At 43.1% G+C, this 25976-nt stretch overlaps 1 protein-coding gene across 3 annotated transcripts in view; it reads left to right on the forward strand.

The window, feature by feature from the left end:
• Positions 1-25976, forward strand: part of Tbc1d14 (TBC1 domain family member 14) — an 88113-nt gene that overhangs the window by 28824 nt on the left and 33313 nt on the right. The window contains exon 2 of one of the 3 annotated variants that reach the window (XM_050141016.1): positions 6490-6610. The exons of 1 other annotated variant lie outside the window; for it this stretch is intronic. In XM_050141016.1, the coding sequence (XP_049996973.1) occupies positions 6490-6610 (121 nt within the window). Of the gene's footprint in view, positions 1-6489; positions 6611-22975; positions 23127-25976 lie in introns of those variants that run through there. One more of the 3 variants, XM_050141017.1, reaches the window with a different exon arrangement.

Below are 25976 nucleotides of genomic sequence, written 5' to 3' on the forward strand. Positions count from 1 at the left end.
CATTACTCCTAGCTGCTTCTTATATCACCACCTGTACATCAGTGAGCCAGTTTGTTTGGGGTTTCTTGAAGGTTCACTTACCTGTTTTATGGTCTGTGCTTTGAGCATAGTAGTACATGATCTGTGCAGTCAGCACCATGATTTCTTACCTTAGTACAGTGATTCTCAACCTTCCTAATTCTGTGACCCTTTAATACAGTTCCTCATGTTGTGGTTACTCCAACCATAAAATTTTTTTTCATTGCTACTTCATAACTGTAATTTTGATATTGTTATGAATTATAGTATAAATATCTGATATGCAGGATGGTCTTAGGCAACCCCCATGAAAGGGTCATTTGATCCCCAAAGGGGTTGAGATTCACAGGTTGGGAACCACCACTTTAGTAGGTAGCTTACAGAATTGTGTATGATAGAAAAGAGGTTCAGAAGAAATGGCTACCAAGGTTAGAGCTAGGGTACAGGTCTAACTTTGGCTGCCCCTCAAATGCCCTTGGTCTGCTTGGATCTGGTCCACTGAATGCCTTGCCTTTGGTCCCTGCCACTTTCCTCCAGGCTCAGTATGAAAGCTGGGCTCCTTCTCCCTGGATACTCCTATTTTTAGGTTGGGGCAGTAGCTGAAAAAACAACATGAAAGGCCCAGTAAAGAGTTCCTGGAGTGTGTTAATCACATAAGGTTTATGGATGCCATTCTTTATCAAGCCCCCTTCCAACTCTGTTCATGCTGCCCATGACACAGCAAAGGATTATACCTCAGTGCAGTGATTTGAATCAAAGCTTATTTGTTAGCAGCTGAGCAAACTCATTTAGTTCCTCTTCCAAAAGGCTTTGGTTTGTGGTGCCGGTGGAATGTCACTGAGTAATTTCATGTTGCCTTTAACTTTGCTAAAACCACTTCTGCTGATCACCAAGAACTTGTTTGCACTCACTAGATTTTGTTGCTGGGTTTGCAGAAAACCCAAGGGCTTACTGGGGCTTGATTGCCTATGGGAGTTATGCAGTGGGGGGGAGTGATGCTGTAGGGGAGTGATACTGTAGGGGAGAGATACAGTTGGGGATTGATGCAATGGGGGATTGATGCAGTCGGGGAGAGATACATTGGAGAATGATGCAGTGGGGGAGAGATACAGTTGGGGATTGATGCAGTGGGGGAGTGATACTGTGGGGAAGAAATGCTGGGGGGGATGAGGCAAAAGTGTTTTGTTTCCTAGTGACAGAACTATCTGGCTTTGCAATGGTCATTTCTTGTTTATAAACTTTAAAACAGATGATACATTTTCATGAGTCACAATTCAAAAAGTACAATGGAATTTGTGGTAGAAAGTTGCATATCGTATCTAGTAACTTGTCCCAGAGTAGTGACTGTTGGCAGACAGTTCATGCCTGGGCAAGCAGAGGCTGATGCCTGTATCACATGGGTTATTTGACCCTGTTAGGACCCTGGCTTTTGTCTGTGACAGTAGATAATTTCCAGTCTCTAAGAAAATGTCCCTTGTTCTTCTTATAGCTTTTTATAAATGTATCACAAACTTTCAGTTTTCACTCTTTATGACATTTAAAAAATAACATTGTGTTTCAGTCAGCATATTTCACTGCCTTGTCTTCCATGTTTCAGGTATTCAGTAGGGACAGTGGGTAGTGGCTCAAGTGTTGTACAGTGCAGCCCAAAACCCATTGTCTGCAGGTAAGGAGAGTTTCTGTTTCATAGTTGGTGGTATTCTTGCCACCTACTCTCTCTTACCTTTTTACAAGGTGTCTATCTTGTGTGCTTCCTACTGTACAGGGTACCCTGAGAGGTCTTAAAAATAAAGCCTGCGAGGAATTGGAAGAGGCTGTGTGCATGCTGGAGCCATAGTAGGCCCCAAGTAAATGTGTCAACAACTGTCTTGCTCTCAATTCTAGTGACACTCTCTGTGTCTCATACTTGACAGTGTACCTGAGAGTTTTTTCCTGGCTTCACAGAAACTGACACACTACTGTTTTGAACATTACTTTGTCCCGGTGTCTATATCTTTTCCCATGTCATAAATTAACTACTGAGATGAAAATAATGACTTTCCTAGCCTCTGGATAAAAAAGCTACAGATCAGCTTTGCCTGCCCGTGGTTATTTAGCCCTGGCTTCACCACTGACACTTCCTCCACCATCTCCCTAGTCTTAGTGTCTCTGAGAGATTGAGACAACTCCAGTAGGATTCTGGAATCACCTTGGTGCAGGCAGCTTCTGTGCCTGGTAGAGGTGCTCTGGCTACTGCTTCTTAGACCACCTTTTCGGGAACTCCCTGTTCTCACAAGCAGCTCATTCTCTGAATTTCTCTATTTGTGGGGTGCTGAGCACTGACATAGTAGCAGTGTGTGTATGTGGGGGTGGTTGACAGGAAGAGTCCCTGCTCTTCAGTGCTCACACCTGATGGGTGGGGAAAGCTCTTCTACAGGCCAAGAATGTAGCTCTGCTGAACTTGGCCTCCACCTCATGTAACACTTATGTCCCTTATTTCCCAACACTAATGGACCTGGGAGCAGCCTTGGGATAGGGATGGATGTAGAGCCAGGCCACATGCCACAAAAGAAAAAAAAAAAACAGGTTCAAGTCACTGGTAAGACTTGAAGACAGGGCTAGTGTGAGCCATTTCTGCCTTCAGGGTGTGGACTTGTAGATGTATTTGGGGCCTCAGGTCCAGGGCAGTACGGTGCCTGAAGGATAGCTGAAAAGGGGGCACAGGTAGGACAGGCCCCTTCCTGGATCATAGACAAGGAGGCTACTGGAAAGAGGCCTTTCTTCACCTGGAACTTGAGGCCTGGAGGCTGCTCAGTCCCAGCCTGCAGAGGAACTCCAGACTGATATCTTTAGAAGAAGGTCCTGTGCCGCCTCTGAGGAAGGGGATTTGACTGAGCATCTGGGAAGAAGTGAGAGTGGTGAGAAATGGTCTTGTGCCAGGGCAGGGGGACCATATAGTGTGTGCACATTAACACACAAGAGTCCGAGGTGGTCAGAGAACTATGTGGGCAGTGTGGTAAAGAATGTATGGATTGGAGCAGGGCTACAGGCCCTGCACTCTGTTGGTAGCTAGCTCTGGGTCTCGTGGAAGTCAGCAGCTCTCTGTCCCTAATGTTTCAAGGTTACTTTGCCTCTTTGAGACACAAATGTGTCTCCCACTGAAGAGCCATAATTTGCTGGGGATACAGAACAAAGGAGTCCAGCTTCTATAAAGTACTTCTGTAGTGGACACTCATCCCCCGGAGACCATCTTCCACCTTTCTGCCTTCCCATAGAGCAAGAGTGGGTGTTCTTTCTCCCCGGCATTTCCTGTCTCCACCTTCTGCTGTCCCTTCTTTTTTTTGTGTGTGTATGCATACAGAGGCCACAGGTCAGCCTCAGGGACTGTCCACCTTTTATTTGTTTGTTTGATTGAAATTTTTTTCTTTTCTTTTCTTTTTTTCTTTTCTTTTTCTTTTTCTTTTCTTTTTTTCTTTCTTTTTTTTTTTTTTTTTGACACAGGACCGCTTACTGGAACCTGGGACTCACTTATTAGGGTAGCTGGCTAGTTAGGGAGCCCCAGGAATCTACCTGCCTTTGCTTCCTGCGTGTGCACCATGCCTGATATTTCATTTAGGGGATTTGATCCTGGTCCTTAATGCTGGTATGGTAAACACTTTACTGACTGAGTCGTCCATGCAGCCTCACGTTACCCCTTTGTTCCTAGGATCTCCTACCTGGGGTCATCTTTGTTGACCTTGTGGCTTAAGCAGGATTATTGTCTCCGTAGCTTCAGTGTGTGTCACTGTGTGTATGTACGTATTAGTCATATTTCAGTCTCTGACAAAACACCTGAGGAAAACAGCTCAGAGGAAAGGCCTTATTTTGCCTCATAGTTTCAGAGGCTTCCCTTCATAGAGTCAGCTGGATCCATTGCTTCTGGACTTGTGGTAAGACAGGCAGAAAGCAGAGAGAACAGCAAGAAAGGTCCAGGATTATCTATACCCTTCAAGAGCACACCCCCTTTGACCTACTTTTAATCAGGCCCTGCCTCCTAATGAACAGCTCATTCAGCTGTGAACTCAACAGTGGATTAACCCATTGATGAAATCAGTCACCTTTCAGTATTGCCACCAGCGGAAGACCAAGCCTTGGCACAGGAGCCTTTTGGGGGACTTCTGACAGTATTGTTAGCCATACTTTCTTGTTCCCCCTGCCCTTGCCTCCTTGCAAACACACACAGTGGTCACGCTACCTGCCAGCAAACGTGCTGAACAATCTACTGCTTGCTAGATAGACCCAGGGAGTAAAGAGGTGACTTCTCTGCCTCCTGTTAAGGATGAAAAGCAGAGGAAAGGGAATAGAGCCTATGTTGAAGGTACAGCCTGAAGTGGTGGGTGCTGTGGAAACAGTGCTAGGAGCCTTGAACAAGTGTGAGTGAGGGTCTATTGCTGAGTGGAGACAGGTGTTTTAAAGTCTCAAAAGACTACACTTGAATACAGCTCCTCCCTTGTTCTCCATCTCCTAGGCAGCATAGGCAGATGACAACTCATGAGGTCACATAGCCTTGGAAAGGGGCCGCTGAATACTAGGCAAGAGTGGCACCATGGGCATGGGTTCTAAAAGGAGTCTGGAAGATGCTGCCAGACCCTGGGCAGGAAGATTGCACTGGGCAAGAGAGTTCTGGCTTGTGTCTACCTGTTCTTGTATGCTCTCTGTGTCTGACTGGGCACTGGCTTTGGTCATGTAATTTTTGGTCACCTAGTTCTGAAAGGCACTTTTGTGTGTTCAGAGCACTGTGTGCGGTGCCATTTTATATGTAGTAATGTGACTGAGGGTTTTCAAGGTATTAACTATAAAAAAATTTCAAGATACTTTCCATAAAGCTGTTAAGTTTTGGTTTGTTTGTAAGCTTAAAATCCTAGGCTGACACTAACCAAGCAGCTTTTCATTTGTATGCTCTTTAGTTTTGCCTTCACTTTCATTGTGCAGCCTCAGACAGTGTGGTTTCAGCTGCTCCTTTTCATCGTCATCTGCCTATTGTTGAAGTGAATAGCACAGTTTGCGCTCAGTCTCAGAAGGCACTAATGCGAGAACCAGGTGCCCAGATCCTTTCACATATCCTATTCTTGATTGTTCTGTGAGGTCTCAGATTCCCTCCCTGGACCTGCAGCACTGTCCTTCCTTACTGCCACCACTAGCACGTGACCTTGCCTTCCTTGTGTCTTGTTTCACCACCTGTGCGAGCTTCCTTCCCCTGAGAGGGCAGCTGTTCTTCAGCCAGATATAAATAACCCTTCCAGTAACTCAGGTTCTGGGTGTCCCGTGTTCTTAGCATCTGTGGGTGCCTGAGGCTTTACTTGGTTAAAATTGCAAAAGTCTTTCTTAGATAAAGAATGGGTTGGAGCTCTAGAGTGCCTAAAGTTCCTTTATTTTATTTATTTATTTTTACAAATATAAATAGGAATTGTACTGGACTGTGAAACAACCATTTCAGAAACCACAACAGAAACATAGGAAGAAAACAATGAAACCAGTTCATTCTCATAGTTCCTCCTTTCCCCCATCTCTCACTTCTCCCTCCCTTCTCCCTCCTCCCTCTGTTTTGACAGGGTCTTGCTATAATGCAGCCCAGGCTGGCCTTGGAATCACATCAAAGCCTAGGCTGGTCTTGAATTTGTAGCGATTCTCCTGTTTCAGCATCCAGAATTCAGGGATTTTATATATATACACTGTACCTTATCTGGTCACTTGTTTCTTTTTGAAGTTTTTGTCATATTCATATATATATACATTCATATATATACATATATATGTATATATATATATTCTGGAAAGTTGCAGGGATGTCTGCTTTGTGGGAGCCCTGGAGGCCATTGTGTTAATGGCTGCACCTGTATAATGCATCCGACAACCAGGTTGATTTATACTGCCAGTTAGGATTTGTAGTTTTGGGAGCTTTTGTTTACATGCGGTTGAGAGAGAAGACCTTGTGACCATCTAAGGAATGATTTTCTCCACTCGTTAGAGGCTGTATAGATAATTAAACTAGAGGTTAGCTACTGAAACAACTCTGGTCTGAAAGACTGACTGCCCTTGAAATGTCTTTCTGTAAAGGATCTTGTGGATCACAAATGGGGTCTCTCTGTCACTCATAGAACAGACTCAGACTCAGGTTACTCTCTGGTCTAGACTCACAGCTTTTAAATGGCCGTGTCAGGTATTCAGTTCATTTTGACCAGCTTCTGCTGATATACTTTATCGCTGAACATAGTTTCTTATTCTGAATTTAGGAATTTGCACACATAATAGTTGACCAACAGCAAGCTTGTGTCTGAGATTGGTGTCTGTGTATTCTGTGTGTGTGCAGGCCCAGTTTGAGGTGTTACCATGTGCTTGCAGCCTGTAGTCTCTCTCAAAACAGTTTGATTTGTTCATGTCAGCCTGCCTTGGCCGTCGGAGTGTCTCTATAACACCCAGAAATGGCCTAGCCCTTTTCTTTTCTTTCTATAGGAATTTGCTTGCTAGAAAACAAAATGCAAGACTTGATAGACAGAGAGACTTGGGATGGAAGCTGTTTGGAAAAGTCCCACTTCGAGAGACTGCTCAGAAAGATTCAAAGAAAACACAAAAGGTAAGCCCCTGGTGTGTGAAGGTGTATTTATGAACCACACACGTGATCCTTGCTGAGGCTTGACATTGGAAAGCTCTCTGTGTTTGTTATGTGCCTGGGTTCTTAAATTGCATTCAGTGAGTACAGAGATTTAACTCATTTAACTCTTTTCACCTCTTTACAGCTTGTAACATGCACTTAGGGAAGTCAGCTGGGCTTTATATATTTAAACTTGGTGAATTTTAATCAGTCTTTCCAGTAATGGTTGCAAATGTGTTTATAGTCAAACTTTTATTGTATTTGATACTCAAATCTCAACACATTTCTTGGATTTTTCAGGTGTGGAGGGTTTTCAAGACAGTGTTTCTCTGTGTAACAGCCCTGGCAGTCCTGAAACTAGCTCTTGTAGACTAGGCTGGTCTCGAACTCACAGAGATCCACCTGTCTCTGCCTCCCAAGTGCTGGGATTAAAGGTCTGCACCACCACCACCTGGCCATTTCTTGAATCTTAAATCCTTCATTTTACTCTGGGATATGTGGACTAGGCTATCATGCTCCCAGGCTTTGAGAGGATCTTGCCTCTTTCTTACTTAGATGTTGTCTGTTTTGGGGGTTGGGATTCAAGGCTAGTCCAGGTCAGGCCTGCACCAACATCCCACTGACTTCCTTACTCCTTGAGTCTGCAACTGGATCACCTGCTTATCTTCTCAAGAAGGAGCCCATGCCAAATGGTGGCAGCCTTTAGGCAGCCCAAACTGTTTGTTAGCACCAGCAACTTCTTTGAAGCTCTGAACCTGTTTACCTTGAAAGTCAGCTGTTGCCCAAGTACTATGGCCTTGAAACCTGTTGTCTTGAAGGTCTGCTGTTGGCCAAGTGGTTGTCCTCAGTAGCCTTCTTCCCATCTTAGATTTATATTCGCTGACAGTTGTTTTCTGGACCCTCTTGAGAACCAACTAAGTGCTACTCCTCATGACTGACATTGGGATTTGAGAAAGGACATGGCCCAGTTCAGGCAGGCAAGGCCCACCTAAGGCACGGCATGGAAAATAGACAGGTCTTTCTCCATGAGATGGCACAGTTGATATTGGCATTGTTTGCTGAGGGGTTGCTATGTGCTAGCTTAAAGCAGTGGCATTTGTGCTTCTAGTTTCTTTATAATAATAATAACCCATGTTGTTCCCTGAGGTGTAAGGGCTGTGTTATAGATGTGTCAAATGGGACTAAGCATCCTACTGCGAGTTGTTCTCTGCATTTTGATCAGTTGTGGCATTCTGTAATAGCATCCACCTGCTGCAAAAAGATTTTTGGATATGAGTAAGAGTTACACTTATCTGTGGATATAAAAATAAGTATTTAGAATTTAGTTGGGAATTATATTGGTTTAGAAGAGTGGCAGTATTAGGTTGTCCTGCAGAGTCCATGACCCCACCAGCCATGGGTAGTTGGCTAGGTTTACATTGCCAGGAAGGAATTCCTTCCTATTAAGTGGGACCTAAGTCCAATGAGGTGATTGTTGGTTACCCCTGAGATATAAGTGCCACTATTGCACCCCCGGATATATCTCTCCATGCTGGTCATTGTTGTAGTTTATAGGCTTTATAGCTGAATAAGGCTTTTGTTTTTCTCCCTCAGCAACTTGTATAGCACCTTCAAATACTATGAGTGCTGGTTCTCAGGAATGAGGCTTCCAGGTCAGTTCCAGCTGGATCCTTCCCAGTGTTCTGTGTCTGAAGTATATGGTGTCTTTAGCAATATGTCTTATCTTCAAATTCTGGGAGACAACCAAAGACATTGGCAATAGCTTGTATTGTTTGGGAGTTCTCATGAGCTTCCCTGACTAAGAACTCAAAGGATGTGTTGTCTTGTCTGGCACTGGGGTTTTTGTTAGCTGTCTAACAAAAAGACTGTTGGGGAGAGCATGATCACCACAGGTGATATACCTTCATTTAAATTACTTATAAATGTATTTTTAAATAAACACAACGTGCTCTCCTATGGCTTTTTCTGTTATCCCTAGTGTTCTGTAGCTCTTCTTGTTCCCTCAGCCTTGCTTTCCCCTGCCCAGATAAAGAAGTGGGGTAAATTGTAAGTACCACTGGACCAGGACATCTGCTGCAAGATAGTGTATATTCAAATGACAGGGAACTGAACACATCAAATCTTAGCAATGTTGTCACCTAAACAGGGCATGCGTGGTGGCACTACCAGTTGACATCCTAACATGATGGGAGAATATCACAAGGTCCTCCCCCTAGATGAAGAACTGCAGGCAATTGATGGTTGCTGAGAGAAGAAGAATCAGTCTTTCCAGAGATGAACACCTGATAGGCTATCCAGTCCCAAGTGGCTATCCATAAACACATAGGCATTTGAGCAACACTAAATGAACTTATCAAACTGTATGTATATACATATATAATATATTTTATGTGTGTGTAACAAAATAGTTAAGAAGATACCATGAATTTGAGAGGGAGTGTGTAGCATGAATAATAAAAACCCAGAGACAGATATTGGGGTTCAAGCTGAAGATCAGAAAAGCAAAGCGGCCAGCCTCAGACTCTTACCTCTATCTTAGACCGAAATGAATGATCCTTCCTCCATGAATCCTCAGTCTGAGACTGACCCTGAGAGCTGTCTCCTCCATCTTATATTCCTCTCTAGCTGGTATTAAAGGCATGCACCACCACTGCCTGGCCTGTATGGCTGACTAGTGTGGCTGCTTTGCACTCTGGTCTTCAGGCAAGCTTTATTTATTAAAATAATATGTTATTTATTATATAATATAATAAATAGTGTATCACTATAGGAGTGGGGGGACACATGGGAATACTTGGAAGGGGAGAAGGTGGTGTAGAAAGGATGTACATACAGTATTCATGTATGAAATTCTCAAAAAAAAAAAACTACCCCATTTGATGAGGAAGATACAGTCACTGTCTTCACCTCACTGAGGAGGTGTGGAGGTGCGGAGGCTGAGTGACCTGTGCAGTCATAACAGTTAGAGAATGGAAGAGCTGGAACGCCATCCTGTGCAGTCAGGGGCCAGGACTAGGCAGGTGATGATGATATGAACCCTGAGAGCTGAGCCTCAGGAGCAGAGGGAGATTGTCTGTGACCTGAGGGGTGTGCTGGTGCCCCTCTCTGATGGGAGGTCTTTCCTTAGCTGAGTGTGGTAAGCTCACTTGCACTCTAGTTGGTGAAGAGGGACCTGGTCCAGCTGAGGTCACTGTGGAGTGACAAGGACAGGACTGATGACTGTTAGGTATAGGGTATAAAAGGAAGAGGCAGGTTTCCATACAGTGCATTTTCATGTCTTTGAAAATAAAATTTGTGAGGATATTGTCTACCATTTCCTTGGAAGACTCACTAAAGTTATCAGTGTTGGAAATCATCTTTGTAAGTTATTGCATTTTGATTTTGAGTTATTGTGGAGGCTTATTAAGTGAGCGTACAATTAAATATAAGTTGTGTGTAAAACTCAGCTGTAACTTTTCTAGGAGGTGAAGTCCTGGTACTGTTGTAAAGTGCAATCTATGAGATCCACATAGTAGAAGGAAAAAATTGACTCTTGTAAGTTGTGTTTTGGCCTCTGTATAGAGGCACAGTGGTACATGTGTACCAACACACAAGTGCACACACACACACATACACAAATCAAATATAAAGAAAAAGAACATGGACTTTGGAGACAGCCTGCCTGGGTTTGTGTTTCAGCTGTCACAATTTGGCTGTGCTACTCCGGACAAGCTATTCAATCTGTCTGAGCTTCATATCATCATCTATAAATTTAAAGGAAATGTACCTATCTCCTAGGTGATTAAGGATTAAATAAGTGAATCATACTATATGCTTAGAATATTGAGTGCAGTAAGTGTTACAAAAGTGTTTGCTGTTTTCATTGTTTTTTTTTTTTTCTCTTGACAAGCTAACCCTGAGCCACAAGAAACTGAGTACAGTGTGACAACGAGCTTGAGTCATTGAGCAGACCCCAGGCACCAATGGCATGAAAGCATGTGTAATATGTGGCTCCAGAGCTGGTGGAAGAGCAAGGGAACAGGTGTACACCGCAGCCAAGAGCTCTGAATTCCTTTCATTGTATGACCTGGGACCAGTTGTCTCTTTGGTCTGTCTTAGGTGTGGACTTGGTATTAGAATAACTACCTACCTGTGGTGTTGCTATAACTTAATAGATTGTGTATGCAGTATATTTTCCCCAGAGCTGGTCAAGGGACGGTTGTTGTGATTTTCAGCTAATAAATATGCCCACTTTCTCAAGGAAGTACTCTGAGGGCACCTGGCCTCACTTGGTCTGAGTCACATTCTCGTGGCTTGGTCTTAGAGACTTCAGTTTCTTTGGATGTGTGTGTGTGTGTGTGTGTGTGTGTGTGTGTGTGTGTGTGTGTGTGTGTTGAGGGGGGAGGGAGATGTTGAAATGTTACTTTCCAGTTTCTTTTCAAATTTCATAAAAACCTTGAAAATTAAGTCATACTTTTTACTAGCTTACATGATGATGTCAGAGGCACCTTAAGGGAAACAAATATGACCAAGGATAAGAGAATGAAACTAAAGTCGTGATTCTTGAAGTGTAGTCAGGTGACCTGACCTGATGAGGCATGTCTTCATTACCTGCAGATGTAAGAAATGCAAGTCTGCAGACTTCGTGCCTCCTGCACACTGAAGTAAACTAGAGCCATGTTTTAGCAACTACAGTAATCCCAAGGATGACAGCTGTGCAGTGGGAATGTTGGCTATTGGGAAGAAGGTAGTCATCACTGCAGCTAGCTACACAAAGGGCCAGAAGTACATCCACCAGCATGCGAACTCTATAGCTACTGAGCTATAAAGATGCTGCCTTCAGTTCTCTGTCCACTGGGTTTGAATGAATGGGGGCTCTGGCCGCTTAGCAGGGGTGGGATTTTGTTCATATTCTCTTGTGAACAAAATGGGATAGTCTTGTTCTGTGTGCACTATTTGCTGTTTGTTGAGCAATTAGCTTAACTGTCAGGGAGTAAGGTTGAGCAGAAAACCAAAGTGCTGGTTCTTGCTAAGGCAGCTGCTGGTTATGGCAACCATAGGCTTACTGATTCAGTGTTAGCTTTGTATACCCAGTGTAGAAGTTAGCTTGATTTGGGAAATAACTAGGCTAGCTAAAAGATAAAACAATTATATTTTTATTTATTATAAGGGAAAGACTCACAAAACAGGAATGAGAAGTCCAAACTCAGCTGAGCTGCAAGGGAACCACACAGAGAGAGGGCATCTGGGCTGCTTGCCGATTTTCTCTAGGTCCTAGAAAGCCACACCCTAACTTGGTCCCACATCTTTTTTTTTTTTATTTTTATTGAGCTCTACATTTTTCTCTGCTTCCCTCCCTGCTTCTCTCCCCGCCAACCCTCTCCCAAGGGGTCCTACCTCTTAAAGATAATTAGTTGGCAAAGATTCCCCATTCCTCCCCCTTTTGTCTCAATAAGAGCAATCCAAACCTAATACAAACTATATACAATAAACAGCTATCAACTATAAAATTACAACCAACATAAACAATATTAAGCAAGGAACACATGATAAATATTTTAATAGACATTCTATTCCAAAAAGTCTAAGTCTTGCATCAGAATTAGACTTGGCTAAACCATAAGAGGATGGTAACTACGACTGTCTAATCTTCAGACCCATCGAAGGCCTGAGATAATATTACTTGAGCAGGCAGGAAGTGCAATCAAGCAACTTCCAAAGCAAGCAGTATATGACGGAGACAATTGACTACCCAAGCAATCACTCAAAGTCTCATTTGCAATGTTGAAGCAACAACTTTGGCTAAGGCTTAGTATAACTGACAGACCATTTTCGGGGCAGGAAAATTTTCAGAGCTGTCTTATCCTGTCTTGGCAAGGTTTGACAATCATTTTCCTTGTATATTGCTTATCCAGTCCAGATACCATGTACTTTGTCAGTGGTTGAGGCATGGGCAGTTCCTTGCCCAAAGGCCAGTTGTGCCAAGACGAAAACAAACTCTGAGTGGAGTGTCTCTGATGCTCAATATTCTCTCGGAAATAGCTTGGTGCTGTCAGGAGCAATCATGTCTCATGTCAACAGAACCTTAAGTTATTTAAATGCTGTGTTCTATAGATCCTTGAAGTGGTTGAAGATTATATATCTAGGCAGAATACAATCTCTATGTATCTAAAGAACCTCAAACATGAGCAACTGTTGGCCTATAATATTTAATACCTGGGAGAGGGGATGTCGTCTTCTAGAATTGCTTCCAGCTGTCATGGGGTGATGTTCTTTTTAGGGGATCCTGTAAAAGTAAAATGATGGTTAAGTTTCAAGATTACTGTCTAGTATACTTGCAAAAGATTTCTGAACATTTGTTGAGGGAGGCCAATAGTTAGTTCCCTGACTCTCAGCCCTGAAATAATCACACAGAAAGTGTGTTAATTAAATCACTTCTTGGCCCATTAGCTCTAGCTTCTTATTGGCTAACTCTTACATATTAACTTAACCCATTTCTATTAATCTATGTATGGTCATGTGGCTGTGGCTTACCGGCTAAAGTTCCAGCGTCTGTCTCCAGCGGGGCTACATGGCTTCTTTCTGACTCTGACTCCTTTCTACCTTGCTATAGGCCAAGCTAGTTTCTTTATTAACCTATGGTATTCACAGCATACAGAGGGGAATCCCACATCAATCCAGGAATGACTTAGGTGGTCTTCTCGAATCAAATCAGCTTTTAGATGTTAGAGAACCCCAGAAAGTCATAAATCCAGGGCAGCATAGAGTGACATTCATTTTCCTGTGCTCTGGTTTCTGAGAGGTCTGGTATATAAAAGGATTACACATTACAGGAAGGATATGTATGGGTGTTCAGTGGAGGTAGCTGAAAACCTACAGATAATTTTCAAAACAGCAAGGAAACAACCTTCATTTTGATCAGCACTCTGCTCAGTAAATAAAGGCACTTGCCACCACATCTGAATTCTGACCCCAGAACCTACATGGTGGAAGAAGAAAAGCAACTCCTACAAGTTAGCTTCTGATTTCCACTTGTGTGTTGTGGCATGTGTATGTACACACACACACATGCACACACACAAATTAAAAGAAAAATAACTAGAACAAGGTCCTAGTTTCAGTTAAGTATATGCCACTTCTGCTCACCCAGTAAACACACTATGTGAACAGAGTGCACAGAGCATTTGCTTGCTGGTGGTAGGGAGCACATGGTGCAGGACTGTGCAAGAAGACCATAGTTCAGAGTGCTGCTGAACTGAAACTGAATGGACTTTCCCTCTCTGGCATTTTTAGCCTGAACTTGGGCAGACCAAATTCAGAAAGGAGTGTTAACATAACAGAAAGGACCAGAAAGGGCTCTATGGCTAGGGGAAGAGTGAGTCCAATACTTAGAGATAGGCAGAAAGCATCCTTTGCATTATTTTTTCCTCTGTTCTTTTTGTAGTTGTTGTTTAAAATGTATTTATTTTATGTGCATTGTTGTTTTTGCCTGCATGTATGTATGAGGTGTCAGGTCTTGGAGTTATGGACAGTTGTGAGCTGTCATGTGGGGGCTGGGAATTGAACCTAGGTCCTCTGGATGAGGAGCCACGCTCTCAACCGCTGAGCCATCTCTTCAGCCCCCTTCTCTCTGTTCTTTTTTTTTTTTAAAGGTTTTATTTATTTTATTATTTTATGGGTATGAGTGTTTTATGCCTGTATGTTATGTGCACCACATGTGTGGCTGGTGCCCAGGGAGGTCAGAAGGTTGCAATAGAACCTCTGGGATTGGAGTTACAGACAGTTTTGACCAGCCATGTGGCTGGTGTGAGTTGAGCCTGGCTCCTCTTAGCTGAGTCAGCTCTCCAGCCCTCCTCTCTCTGTTCTTTTCTCTCTAGAGCCTAACACTGCAGGAGGGGAAGCTGGTGAGAAAAGATCTGTACATCTGCTTTGCCCTCTCACCAACACAGTGGTGGGAAGTGTATAGCTATTAAATCACAGCAGGAAGACTCAGGGAACTAGAAGACACTTGATGATTGCAAAGAGATGTGCAGGAAAGTGACTTCTTTAAGTTTGTTATGACTCCTGTATTTCCTGCCATTGTTTGGGTACATGGATCCGACCTTAAGTAAAAGAGAATGGTTGGAGCACATGCAAATCTCTGACTGGCCACTGGGTGGTGCGCATGCAAGACAGTCAAAAGTGCTGAAAACAGTTTAGAATCACAATTCAACAGAAAAGCTGGCTGGAACTTGTAGGTCTTTATGTTTGGAGTCCAAATATATTACAATAGTGTCATCATTTACACAAGGTCAAGTATTGGAACATAACTTTTGAAGAGTCTATGGGCTGAAGAATTGACTCAGTGGTTAGGAGAACTTAACTTGTTCTTGAAAAGGATCTAGGTTTGATTCCTAGCACCCATATGGAGGCTTACCACTTCCTCAGCACCAAACATGCATATGGTGCATAGAAAAACATGCAGGCAAAATACCCATGCACACAAAATAAATCTAAAAAATATTTAAAGAAAAGTCTAGGCCAGGCAGTGATGGTGAATGCCTTTAATCCCAGCACTCAGGAGGCAGAGACAGGCGGATCTCTGTGTTTGAGTTCCAGGACAGGCTCCAAAGCCCCACAGAGAAACCCTGTATTGAAAAACAAACAATCTATAATACAGTTCAAAATTATTAGGTTTAAGGACTTGGTTGTCTTTTGATGACCAGTAGATTCAATCCTAAAATCAATGCATATTGGGATTGTGTATGACCTTAAAGAAGCCATTAGAAGAATGCTCCAGCAAGTAGGGTAGACACCCTTGAGAGTGGAAGATGAAAACATTAGTTGAAAAATAGAAAGTAAATCAGTGAACATTTATAACAGAAAAATACAGCTGAAATAACTAAGCAGACCACTCAATAGCAGAACACACAAGTTAGGAAGAGTAAGTTTTAAGGTAGATTAGTAGAACTTATGCAGCCTAACAGCAAAGATCAAAGGAGGGTCAGTAGAGTAATATAATCTTGAACATAGGAGACACACTAAAATGTTTAAAATCCAGTAAAATGGAGATGGTTTAGCAGCTACAGGTGCTTACACACGCCTCACAACCTGAGTTGAATTTCTAGATTTCATATTGTTGCAGAAAAGAACCAACTCCTGAAAACTGTCCCCTGACTTTCACACACGCTCTTTGGACCTATGTGCCTGTATTCACACACAATCACATATACAATAATTTTTTTAAAAAAATTAGAAAGTTGAAGCCAGAATCACCAAAGCTTGAATTTGTGCCACAGAAGTCTTAAGAGAAAGAATTTATTAATAAAAAAATTAAAATAAATGACTATGTCCAAAATTTGTCAAGTCATTCACTTACAGATTTAAGTCTAGTCAGTGATCCTATAAACAGGTAAGTTCTGGCAAATTGTAACCAAACTGCTGAAAATAAAGACAAAAAAAAATCCTACAAGCATTCAGAGAAAAACAGTGTGTTACTTGTTGGAGAATAGTAATTTGAATGCTTATGAATTTCTCATCAGTAACAACAGAGGGGACTGGAGAGATGATGGTTCAGCAATCAGAGCAGCTGCTGTGCTTGCAAAGGACTATAGTTAAGTTCGTAACACCCAGGTTGGGTGGCTGAGCCACCTATAATTTGCACTTCAAGGGACCCAGTATCCTCTTTTGAGGCTTTGCTAACACTTGCACAGAACCCTTTCCCACATACACACAATAAAAATACAATAAAAAAATCTATTGTATACTTTTAGCTCCTTTATCGAAAATCTAAAACAAAACAAAACAAAAAAATCACACACACACACTCGTCAAGGGAATCAGTATTTTTGGATCTGTTGAAAGAAAAGAATTGTCAACCCAGAATACTGTATCAAGAACAAAGGTGAAAGGAAAGTGTTCTCAGATGAAAAGTAAGAGCACTTGCTGCCAGGAGTCTTGTTGTAAGAGAGTAAGATCCCTATACTTTCAGGGATCATTTCTATAGTTTGTACAAGATTTGACCACTGCAGGGTCGTTGCACTAGAACATATGGCAGATTGCAGAATTGCAGAGAGTCAATTCTCAGTAGGTTCTTTAAAAATGTGTTTGGTTAAATGCAATAGTTAAGTGTTGTTTGGGTCTTCGACTGTATGTAGATGTAACATACAAGTCAATCATATATCAGGGAAGGGCGATGAGTTCCTACTCAAAGTGATAAAATGCTGATTCCAATTAGGTCACAGAAAATTGCATATACATATTTCAGCTCCTAGGCCGACCATTGAGCTATATAGAAAGATGACCAAAAACATGATAGATAAATTAAAATTGCAAAATTTTACAATTAACAAAATTCAGAAAACTCAAAATGAAGGCAGAAAAGAAGAAATAGGGAAGAAAAGCAACAATAAACCCGGTAAGATGACACTTAAATTCAGACCTACCAAATTATGTTACATACGGATGGCCTAGGCACACCAGTGCTATCAAAGAGGCTTGAAAAAAAGTGACTCAATTCTGTCATCTACAAAGAACTCTTCAAATATTCAACATGTAAGATAGCACTCTGAAGAAAGAGGAGAAAATGGAGCTGGGGTGTAGTTTAGTCATAGAATTTTGTGTTTAGTGTACATGAAGCCCTGGGTTCAATCTTTAGCACCTCCCTTAAGGTAGACCTATTAATGTCATAAAAAATAAAAACTGGGCTTCACACAACTAGTTCCCAGAAATAAAGAGAGCGGTTGCCTAATGAAGACCACTTAGCTCTGAGTGTTTCTGCACCTAATGCCTGGTGCAAATCCACCAAGCAGAGATGCAGAAAACTGGACCTTTCTACTTTCCAAGTGGAGGGTCAGTGCTACTCTAAGACCCTGAGAAGGAGCAGCTGCAGTTGGAGCAAGCCAGAGTGTGGAGAATCTGAATTCTACTCTCCAGCAGCTGACTGACCTGTCCAGAACACTCCCCCTCCAGTGGTAGCCATCCCCTGTGCATGTGGAGCATTCACCAGAGTCTTTAAAGATTCCAAAGGATTAAAGTTAAGTAAATGTTTCTAACCATAGTGTTTATTAGACAAAAAGCAATAACAAATATTAAGAACATCTCCCTAAATGTGGATATTAAATAAGTAGCAAATTTCTGAGGAAGCCACAAGGAAAATTAGAAAATATTTTGATACAAACAAGTATACAACATACCAAAACTTGGAAGGTGAAATTTGGATAGGAAATATATATCATGAGACTAAAAGAAGGAAGGTCTCACATCAGTAATCCAAGTTCCTGTCTTAAGATTTTAAAAAGCAGAAGTGAAACAAATGATACAGAAGAAATAAAAATGAAATTGGAACTGTAAATGGCCGTGAGTGAGACCAGGGCTGGATCTTTGAATGATCTTTGTCTTGATCAATCTTAGCTGAACAACCAAGGAAAGAGAAACAGATTTTCAATAAAAGGAATGAGCAAAGGGATAGATAGTACTGTGGAACCTGCAAAACTAAGAGGGAAAATGGAATTCTTTGAGCAACTCTCTACAGGAATTTGTCATCTCAGGTGAAATGATCTATTTCCTTGGAAATTAGAAATCACTAGAACCCATCCGAGGTAAAATGTGAACTGATTCATACTGCAGTTTTGGATTTGTTTTGTTTTTTTTGTAAGACAAGAAAATTACAGTTGGGGCTGGAGACATGTAAGAACACTGACTGCTCTTTCAGAGGACCAGGGTTCAATTCCTAGCACCCACATGGCAGCTAACAATTCCCTATAACTCCTGTTCCAGGGTATCCAACACCCCCACACAAACACACATGCAGACAAAACACCCATTCAAATAAAATAAAATTAAATTATTTTCTCTTTAAAAGAAAATTGCAGTTAAATACTGTGGTAGTTTAAATGTGCAATGTTTCTCCAGGCTCACATGTTTGAACGCGTGGTTCCCAGCTGCTGGAGCTGTTTGGGAAGGCTGTGGAACCTTTAGGAGGGGGACCCTTAGTAGAGAAAGTGGGATCATTGGGTGGGCCTTGAGGTGCTGGGGCTCCAATTTCTTGGTCACTTTGTGCCTCCTGTGTGTTGATGCAGTGTGACGAACTGATCTTCTGCTCTTGTTCCATGCTTTCTGCACTGTGGTGGATACCATCCTCCTGGAGCTGGGGACCACAATAAACCCTTTCTTCTTAAGTTGCTTTTGTCACGGAATTTGACCACCACAAGGAGAAAAATAAGACACTTTCTGGAAAAGTTATCTTCAGGCCCACATGGTTTCACTCAGGAAATCTGCTTAAAAACACTGCCAAATTTAGAAGGAAAAAGACATCTCCTCACTCATTCTTGATGCTAGTGCTGCTGACACTGAACCCTAAGCCCAGTGTCCTTTATGAGCACACATGATCCTCAGCATGTTATTAGAAAACTGAACCCAAGACATGTTTTGACAAAGGACTAAGTGACATCCTAGAAATGCAAGGCCAGCATGATGTAAGGAAACAGTCAGTGTCATCAACTGTATTACTAACTGTATTACTGAAAACCACACGGTCCTATTGAGGCAGAAAAAGTATTTGACAAAGTTCAGTATTCATTTCTGACAAAAACTCAGCAAAGTAGAAGCAGAAAATAATTTCACCTGGTAGAGGATGCTAAAAAGGAAGCTATAGTGGCTGAGAAGGGCCATATCCCCGATGGGGTTTCTTACAATGTGAAACCTAAATAGTCGTGTCATGCAGGATATTTGTTCCAGAACGTTCTATGGATCCTCAAATCCTGGGACACTAGAGTCCCTTTTATACAGTGGTAACCTAACATTGTCATGTTCACTTTAAATTATTTCTACAATACTTATACTTCCTAATGCGATGTAACTGCTGTGTAAAAAGTATTGTGTTGTTTAGGGAGTTATGATAACCAGTCCAGACAACAGGGTCCCCCCCCCCTTGAGGAATGCTTTTGATCTGCAGTTGGTTGAATATGAATGCAGAATCTACAGATCAGACAACAGGGTCCCCCCCCCTTGAGGAATGCTTTTGATCTGCAGTTGGTTGAATATGAATGCAGAATCTACAGATCACATGTTCTTAAGATTAGCTTCCCTATCCCCTCATAGGTTGTGCTGTAAAGAAGTGAAAGTCTATGCTGCTATGAACTCCTGATACAAAGTCTTTCAGTGCAGATCTTCTTGGCTGCTGATCACACTGGGCTGAATATGTGTTCTTTGCTATGAACTTGGGAGGACCACCTCTTCCTAGTGCACCCCATCACACGTTCTGGCTTCTTGTCTGCCCTAAGCCATTACTTTTGCCCTTTCTTCAATGTGTGTTTCAGTGGGTGGTCATAGCTCAGATGGTGTCTTCTCAGGTTTCCCCTGACCAACTAAAGTCTAAAGGGATGTCATCAGCCTGCTGGGGTATTTTCTGCACATCATTTTTCTTCATTGGAAATTCTTGTTCATGTGTTTGTAGCTTTATTGTGTGTCTCTCAAGCAGCACCCAGATGTATTCAAGAGAGCAAGGATCGAACTGCATTTGCTTATTGATGGCTTAGGATGGTGCTCAACTTTAGTGTATGGTTAACCTATAGACCATTTCTAATTTTTGATAACACATATTTTTCTATAGCTTCACATATTGTTGAATGATTTTGTTTTTACTTAGTGGTTTTAGGAGTTGCTATTTCTTGATTTACTGACCATAGCCTTGGATTGGACACTGAAGTTGTTCCTATAATCTTCATTTGATCCTTGTGTTGTTCAGTGGCCTGATGGGTGTTTGATCTGCTAGGAAGGGAAGGTGAGTCAGTCTTGCCTCCCTGACTTCAAAGGTAGAGATGTCTGTGCTATAGACATACAAACAAGCAGATAGATCAAACATGCTAACAGGGAAGCAGGAAGCCTGGGGATGTGTTCTGGTTATTGCAGGAAACTTCTGGAGGAAAACTTGTTGTATGGGTTAAGACATGCAATATTCATGCCAGTGTTTGATGGAGAAAAGTCTTGAAGGGTGTGATTAGTCCTTTAAGTTTTGCACACTGGTAGAAGTCACCCTGCTAGCTCTCTCATGGTATAATATGTAGTCAAAACTTTGTAAATGGTATTTACACATCCTAACACATTTTTAGTGTTTGCTTATAGCCATCTTGACCAGATTTAGTGTGAGTGAATCTGTGGACTCAGTTATGGCCCTAGTTGGTGAACTTGTAAAATGTTAGGTAGGCACTAGGTGTTGAGAGTCCAGGTGATGGTAACAGGCATGGAGAGGCCAAGAACTTGCTCTTGTCCCTGAGAACTGAGCTTCACAGTGCTTAACTCTCTTTCAGCCAATAGCATTGTTTCTAGAAAAGTACTGTTAACTGCCTTCCCCTGAGACTGTATTAGTATTTGTTGAGGGGGAATGTCTCTTCCCAACCTCAGTTTTCTGTCATATCACTGAGCACTGATATAGACATTGCCTGTTTGCTTGTCTGTGAATGACTTAGGGCAAGAACCATGTTTGTCTTTATTGCTGGGGCCAAGTACTTGGAGTACTTGCTTGGATGGCAGGCAGTCAGGACAGGTGGCTTCTTGTGATTGGCATACTGATTCCACAAGTGAGTGCTGTGTGCCTCCTCTGCCAGGTGCTTTGCTGGCCCCTCACCAGCTCAGTGAGAGAATGTGAGTCAGATGACCGTGTAATGACAGGTTATACATGCTGCTGAAACCAGGATGGAAGCAGGGCCTTGCTGAGTTAAGGCACTGAGGAGTGTTTTCTGTGAGGGTGTTCAGTGAAGGTGAGACCTGGAGGACAGTTATCTGGCTCCCTCACAGCTTTCTTCCTCTTAAGGAGCTGGCTGTTATAGGATTTAAGGGAGAAGACATGGCACCTGCAACTTCTTTCAAGGGGTAAAATGTTTTAAAACTAAGGTGAGTATTGTAACATTCTCACTTTACTGTGATCTGGGTGGAGTTTGTATATGGGTTTATTAAATTATTCCTTGAGCACTTCCACAGATTTGACCCCCTCCCTATTTTTGCAGAACTCAGATTGATCCCAGTACCTCCCACACTGAGCAAACATGCTATAATGCACCATGAAATCCACTCACTATGAACACTTAGTGACTCCCAGGGTATGCACAGCTGCCCACCTGCCATTGCATCCAGTCTTGGAGGATTTCCATTACCCAAAGTGTGCAGCCAGTCCTCAGTCCCTTCTTCAGACAAATACCAATTGTATATTCTCTTGAGCATTTCCTTAGGAATAAATTTCACATACATGGCCCCGCCCTGGCTGTCTCCCTTCTGGCAGCTTTTGCTGCCACACTGTTTCAGAGGCACTTTCACCAGCAGCATGTATGTGTGTGTCAGTAATTTCCTCTCTTCGCGGGTTCTGAGCTGTTCATGCGTTCCTCCGCTGGTGGATATTCGGATTGTTTTAGAGTTTGATTGGCACACAAGTGCTATGAAGTTTTGTAAGCAGGCCTTTTTGTAGGTGGTTTCTCTTGGATAAGTTCTCAGGTGTGTGGCTGGTGTGTACTGAGCTGTGTAAGAAGCTGGGAAACTTGCTTCCAAAGTGGCCCTACTGTTTTGAATTGCCCCCAGGGATTTACGAGAGTCCCAGATTTTCTGCATGGGTGTTACTATGGGTGTTACTATGTGCCGTGACAGTGCCCCTTTTTCTGATGGATCTCCAGGGCTCCTTCTTTGTGAGGTTTCTGTTGGTGAATGAAAAATTAAGTACTGAGTTTTCAAAAACCCAGTGGTGAGTGAGGTCCCTTGTAACTCCTAGTCCAGGATGCTTGTGAGAAGGTCCATCAAGGACAGAGGACTTTGTGATGCTCTTACCGAGTTTGTTTCAGTACACTAGGCCGGCCTAAAATAATTTTGGCCCCTATACAGATTTGTAAAAAAAAAATTTATAAGGTGTAGTTTACAGTGAAGTCCTCTGTTCTGAAGGTACTATTTTATTTTAATTAATGCATGTTGAGAAAATAACTCTTTTACCCTGGAAAGTGTCAGATGCCCCTCCGGGTTGTTTTCCAGAAGCAAGCTCTATCATGAACCCCATCAGCATGTACTTTATTCATGCTCATAACCAGCCAGCTTCTGAGAGGGTACCGTATTAATTAGTTTATGCAGTTTCTTTTGGTGACACATATTTCTGTCCCCCCCCCCCCCCCCATAATCTCACAAAGCAGAACTTTCTCTCCTGCATGCAGTCTTTTGCTTACTCTTCTCGCTGTATTTAGAACCCCAAGGTTCCTGTCTGGGACTGGTCACCTCAAGATTGGCAGGGAGGCCACTGAGCCTTGACTCAGCCAGCCCCGCCCCATCTCTTGTGGAGGAGGTCCCTGCCAGTTAGACCAGCCCAACCCAGGAACACTGAGCAGGGATCCGGGAATCGCGGTATCTGTGAGCGATTGAACGTCCTGCCGTTCCGCTGCTCCGCCTGCCTCACCCACCCAGTGTAGAGCTGCGTGTAGAACCGTGGACCAGAGGTAGGAGGGAGGCCGGCCTCCACTCACTGGGCATGGATCCGCCGGCCACGCGCCTCTGAGGCCTGGCGTTCATGGTGAGTCTTATGTGGGTCCGCGGTCCCAGCTTGGCTTCCACCGGTACCTCGGCCTGCCGTTCCAGGCCTGCTTGATCCTGTGCGCGGTATGTGCGGGTGTGTGCATATAAGCCTGAATGCAGGTGTGTGTACATCACATGCATCTATCTGTTTTTACCCATTAACCCGAGCTTGCCGGGGACACCAGTAAGGCACCTCCTCCCATGGCCTTCTTTGTGTCTGCTGCTCGCAGGATTTTCTTTCAGGATCCAGTGTTGGTACAGAGAGATCGCCCTTTCAGCCCTTATTCTCACCCCTAGAGCCACTGCTCCTTTTCCAGAGTCAGGTCAGTTTAGGCCAGGGGCCACCTAGAGATGGAACGGTCTTGTTTGAAGGAGTCTGGGGGAACAGTAGACTCAGGACAGACCACAGCTGGGTTTCTCAGAACTCATGCAGTTTGGTCCATTTCAGCTCCCAGTGCCTGTGTTAACTTTTGTCTTCTTGATGTTTGTAAGTAATTTGACCACTAGAGAAGGTCTCCTGAGAGCTGCTGTTCCCAGTGCCAGCATTCCTGGGAACTTAAGAGAATAATTTCTGGGAGGATACTGTGCTGGGCTAGAGAACAAGAGCCCAGAGAGGAGGAGCCTTTCCAGGGCTTTTACCTACCTACGCTGTGGTCAAAGCACCGAGTCACCATCACATCTTCTGGAGGGCTGAGCACCTGTAAAACCTGAATGGGTCACTCCCTCTTCAGATGGCAAAACAGCTCCATGTCCTAGAACAGCAGTCTTTTCCCGGACGCTTGCTACAGACAGCAAGGGGTGAAACCAGCTCTGCTATGCCTCACTTGAGCCTTGTTTGTCTTCTCCATAGCCCCATTCAGTACTCTTTTTAGAGAAATGTGGGAAATTGTTTTATAGTAATACAGTGACAATCATGCACCTGACGTTTCTGGCATCTCCTTTGGGTACATGTCTCATGCTTACTTGTTCTCATTTCTTCACCCTTAGCAGACAAAGAAATGGCATGGAAGGGAAGATAGTGCTCAGGGAGGCAGTGCTGGCGGGGATGGCCTGTCCTGTAGTGCTCCCTGCATACTGCTTGCGGCTGGCAGACCCACCCTCTGCTGTCTCCTGGGTTAGTTTATACTAGCTCAAGTCCCCTATGGGATGGCCTATTCCTGATATAGGTCCTGAACCTTGGACTTCCATTAGCAGATAGATTCTGCTGCTGAGTCAGATGTGAGCACAGGCCTGATTGATAGCCCTTTCTTCTTGGTGGACTAATCCAAGAAGCTAGTGGGGGTCTGATTAGATTAACGTCATTCTTGGCTATCTTTGTAGCACAGTTATTGTTCTAGGGGTAGTATTGATAAGCCATTTCTCTTGTCTTCCTCCTGGAAAGTATTCCTCCATTGCTTCGGATCAGACCTCCTCTCCTTTCAATACAAATTTTGTCTGTTGCAGGGTGCGTGCACTTGCACGTTATGTGTGTATACTCCGTCTCTTTTTAAAACAAATTCAGTTGTCTACTGATTTTCTTCTGGTTCTTGGCTCTAGGAAGTCTGCAGATAAGGTCTAACCCACATTCACACAACACTTTACAGCCCTATATACTGACTCCTCTCCTCCTTTGGGTTGTTCCACTAGCTTTGAGTAGCTGTGTGTTGAGACCATAATGGCTAGGCAAAACAATTTTGACTCAGTATCAGCCCTGATTAAGATGCTCTCGCTAACCCACAGACCAGAATCTATGTCTGAAATAGGCCATCCCATGAAGGAGAGACTTGAGCTAGCAGAAACTAACTTAACAGCCAACATAGGGCGGGAATGCCAAGAACACAGGCAGTATGCATGGGGGCATCCCCACTGGCATTGGGTGTTCTCTTGGTTACTGCTTGTGTTGTCAGAAGGTCTCTCGCCCTTATGGCCTCAGGATTAGCTCTTATCTGTCTTTGCCTAAATGGCATAAATGAGATGTTGTGTCTTGTTCTTTCTGGCCCTTTACTTCTTATTGCTTACCCCTCTGCATTTCTCATGGTCTGCTCTGTGCAGTAGCTTTTGCCTGTACCTACTTTCCTTGCAGAGAGGCCCCTGCAAGGTAGAGGAGTAAGAGTCTCTTAAAGAGTAGGTCCACACGGTCTCTTCACAAATGAGCTTCTTTCTCTTTATGTGGTCGTCTTCTTTCCCCCACTAAATTTGCTTTACTCATAGCCCCTACCTAAAGTTGAGGCCTTGTTCAGGCTTCTTGATGCTTTTCCTCTGAACTTACTCATTCATCAAACTACACCCCACAGTTTCTCCCACGGTTAGCAGCTGCATTGGCCTGGTCTCATCTTCCCCAGTGAGATTTATTACCAACTGCTCTGGTCGGGGACTTCATCCAGGTACTTATAAATCACTGTCTTGCAAAGTGTTTTTATTTTATTTATTTATTTTTAAATGACCTACACTTGGGCAGTTTGAATCATACAGATAGAATGGAGACAAACTCCTTTTAGCAGGTGTACTTTTAAATTGTTTCCTTTTTAAATTTTCAAGTTACATTTATTTGTCTGTACATGTGTGCATATATGTCACAGTGTTTGCTTGCCATATTGTGCATGTGGCAGTCAGGGGATAGCTTGTGGGAATTGGTTCTTTCTTTGAACCATGTGGGATCTTGGGATTGAACCTGCTGAGCCTCATGCCTCTTACTGTTTTAAGTCTTTCATGACCAATTGAACTGTCTTGCATGAGGACCTTGAAGAATACTGTTCTAAATTCCTCTCTGCTGGGATGATCAGGGTGGGTGAGGCTACAGTTGATTGTCTGGGCAATTTGTTTTACTCTTGGTCTGAAGCACTTTTGATAAGCCCAGAGGTGCAAAGAA

This window comes from Alexandromys fortis, unplaced genomic scaffold, assembly GCF_014885135.2.
Source record: "Alexandromys fortis isolate MF-2015 unplaced genomic scaffold, M_Fortis_MF-2015_v1.1 scaffold_7, whole genome shotgun sequence".
NCBI classification, from domain to species: Eukaryota; Metazoa; Chordata; class Mammalia; order Rodentia; family Cricetidae; genus Alexandromys; species Alexandromys fortis.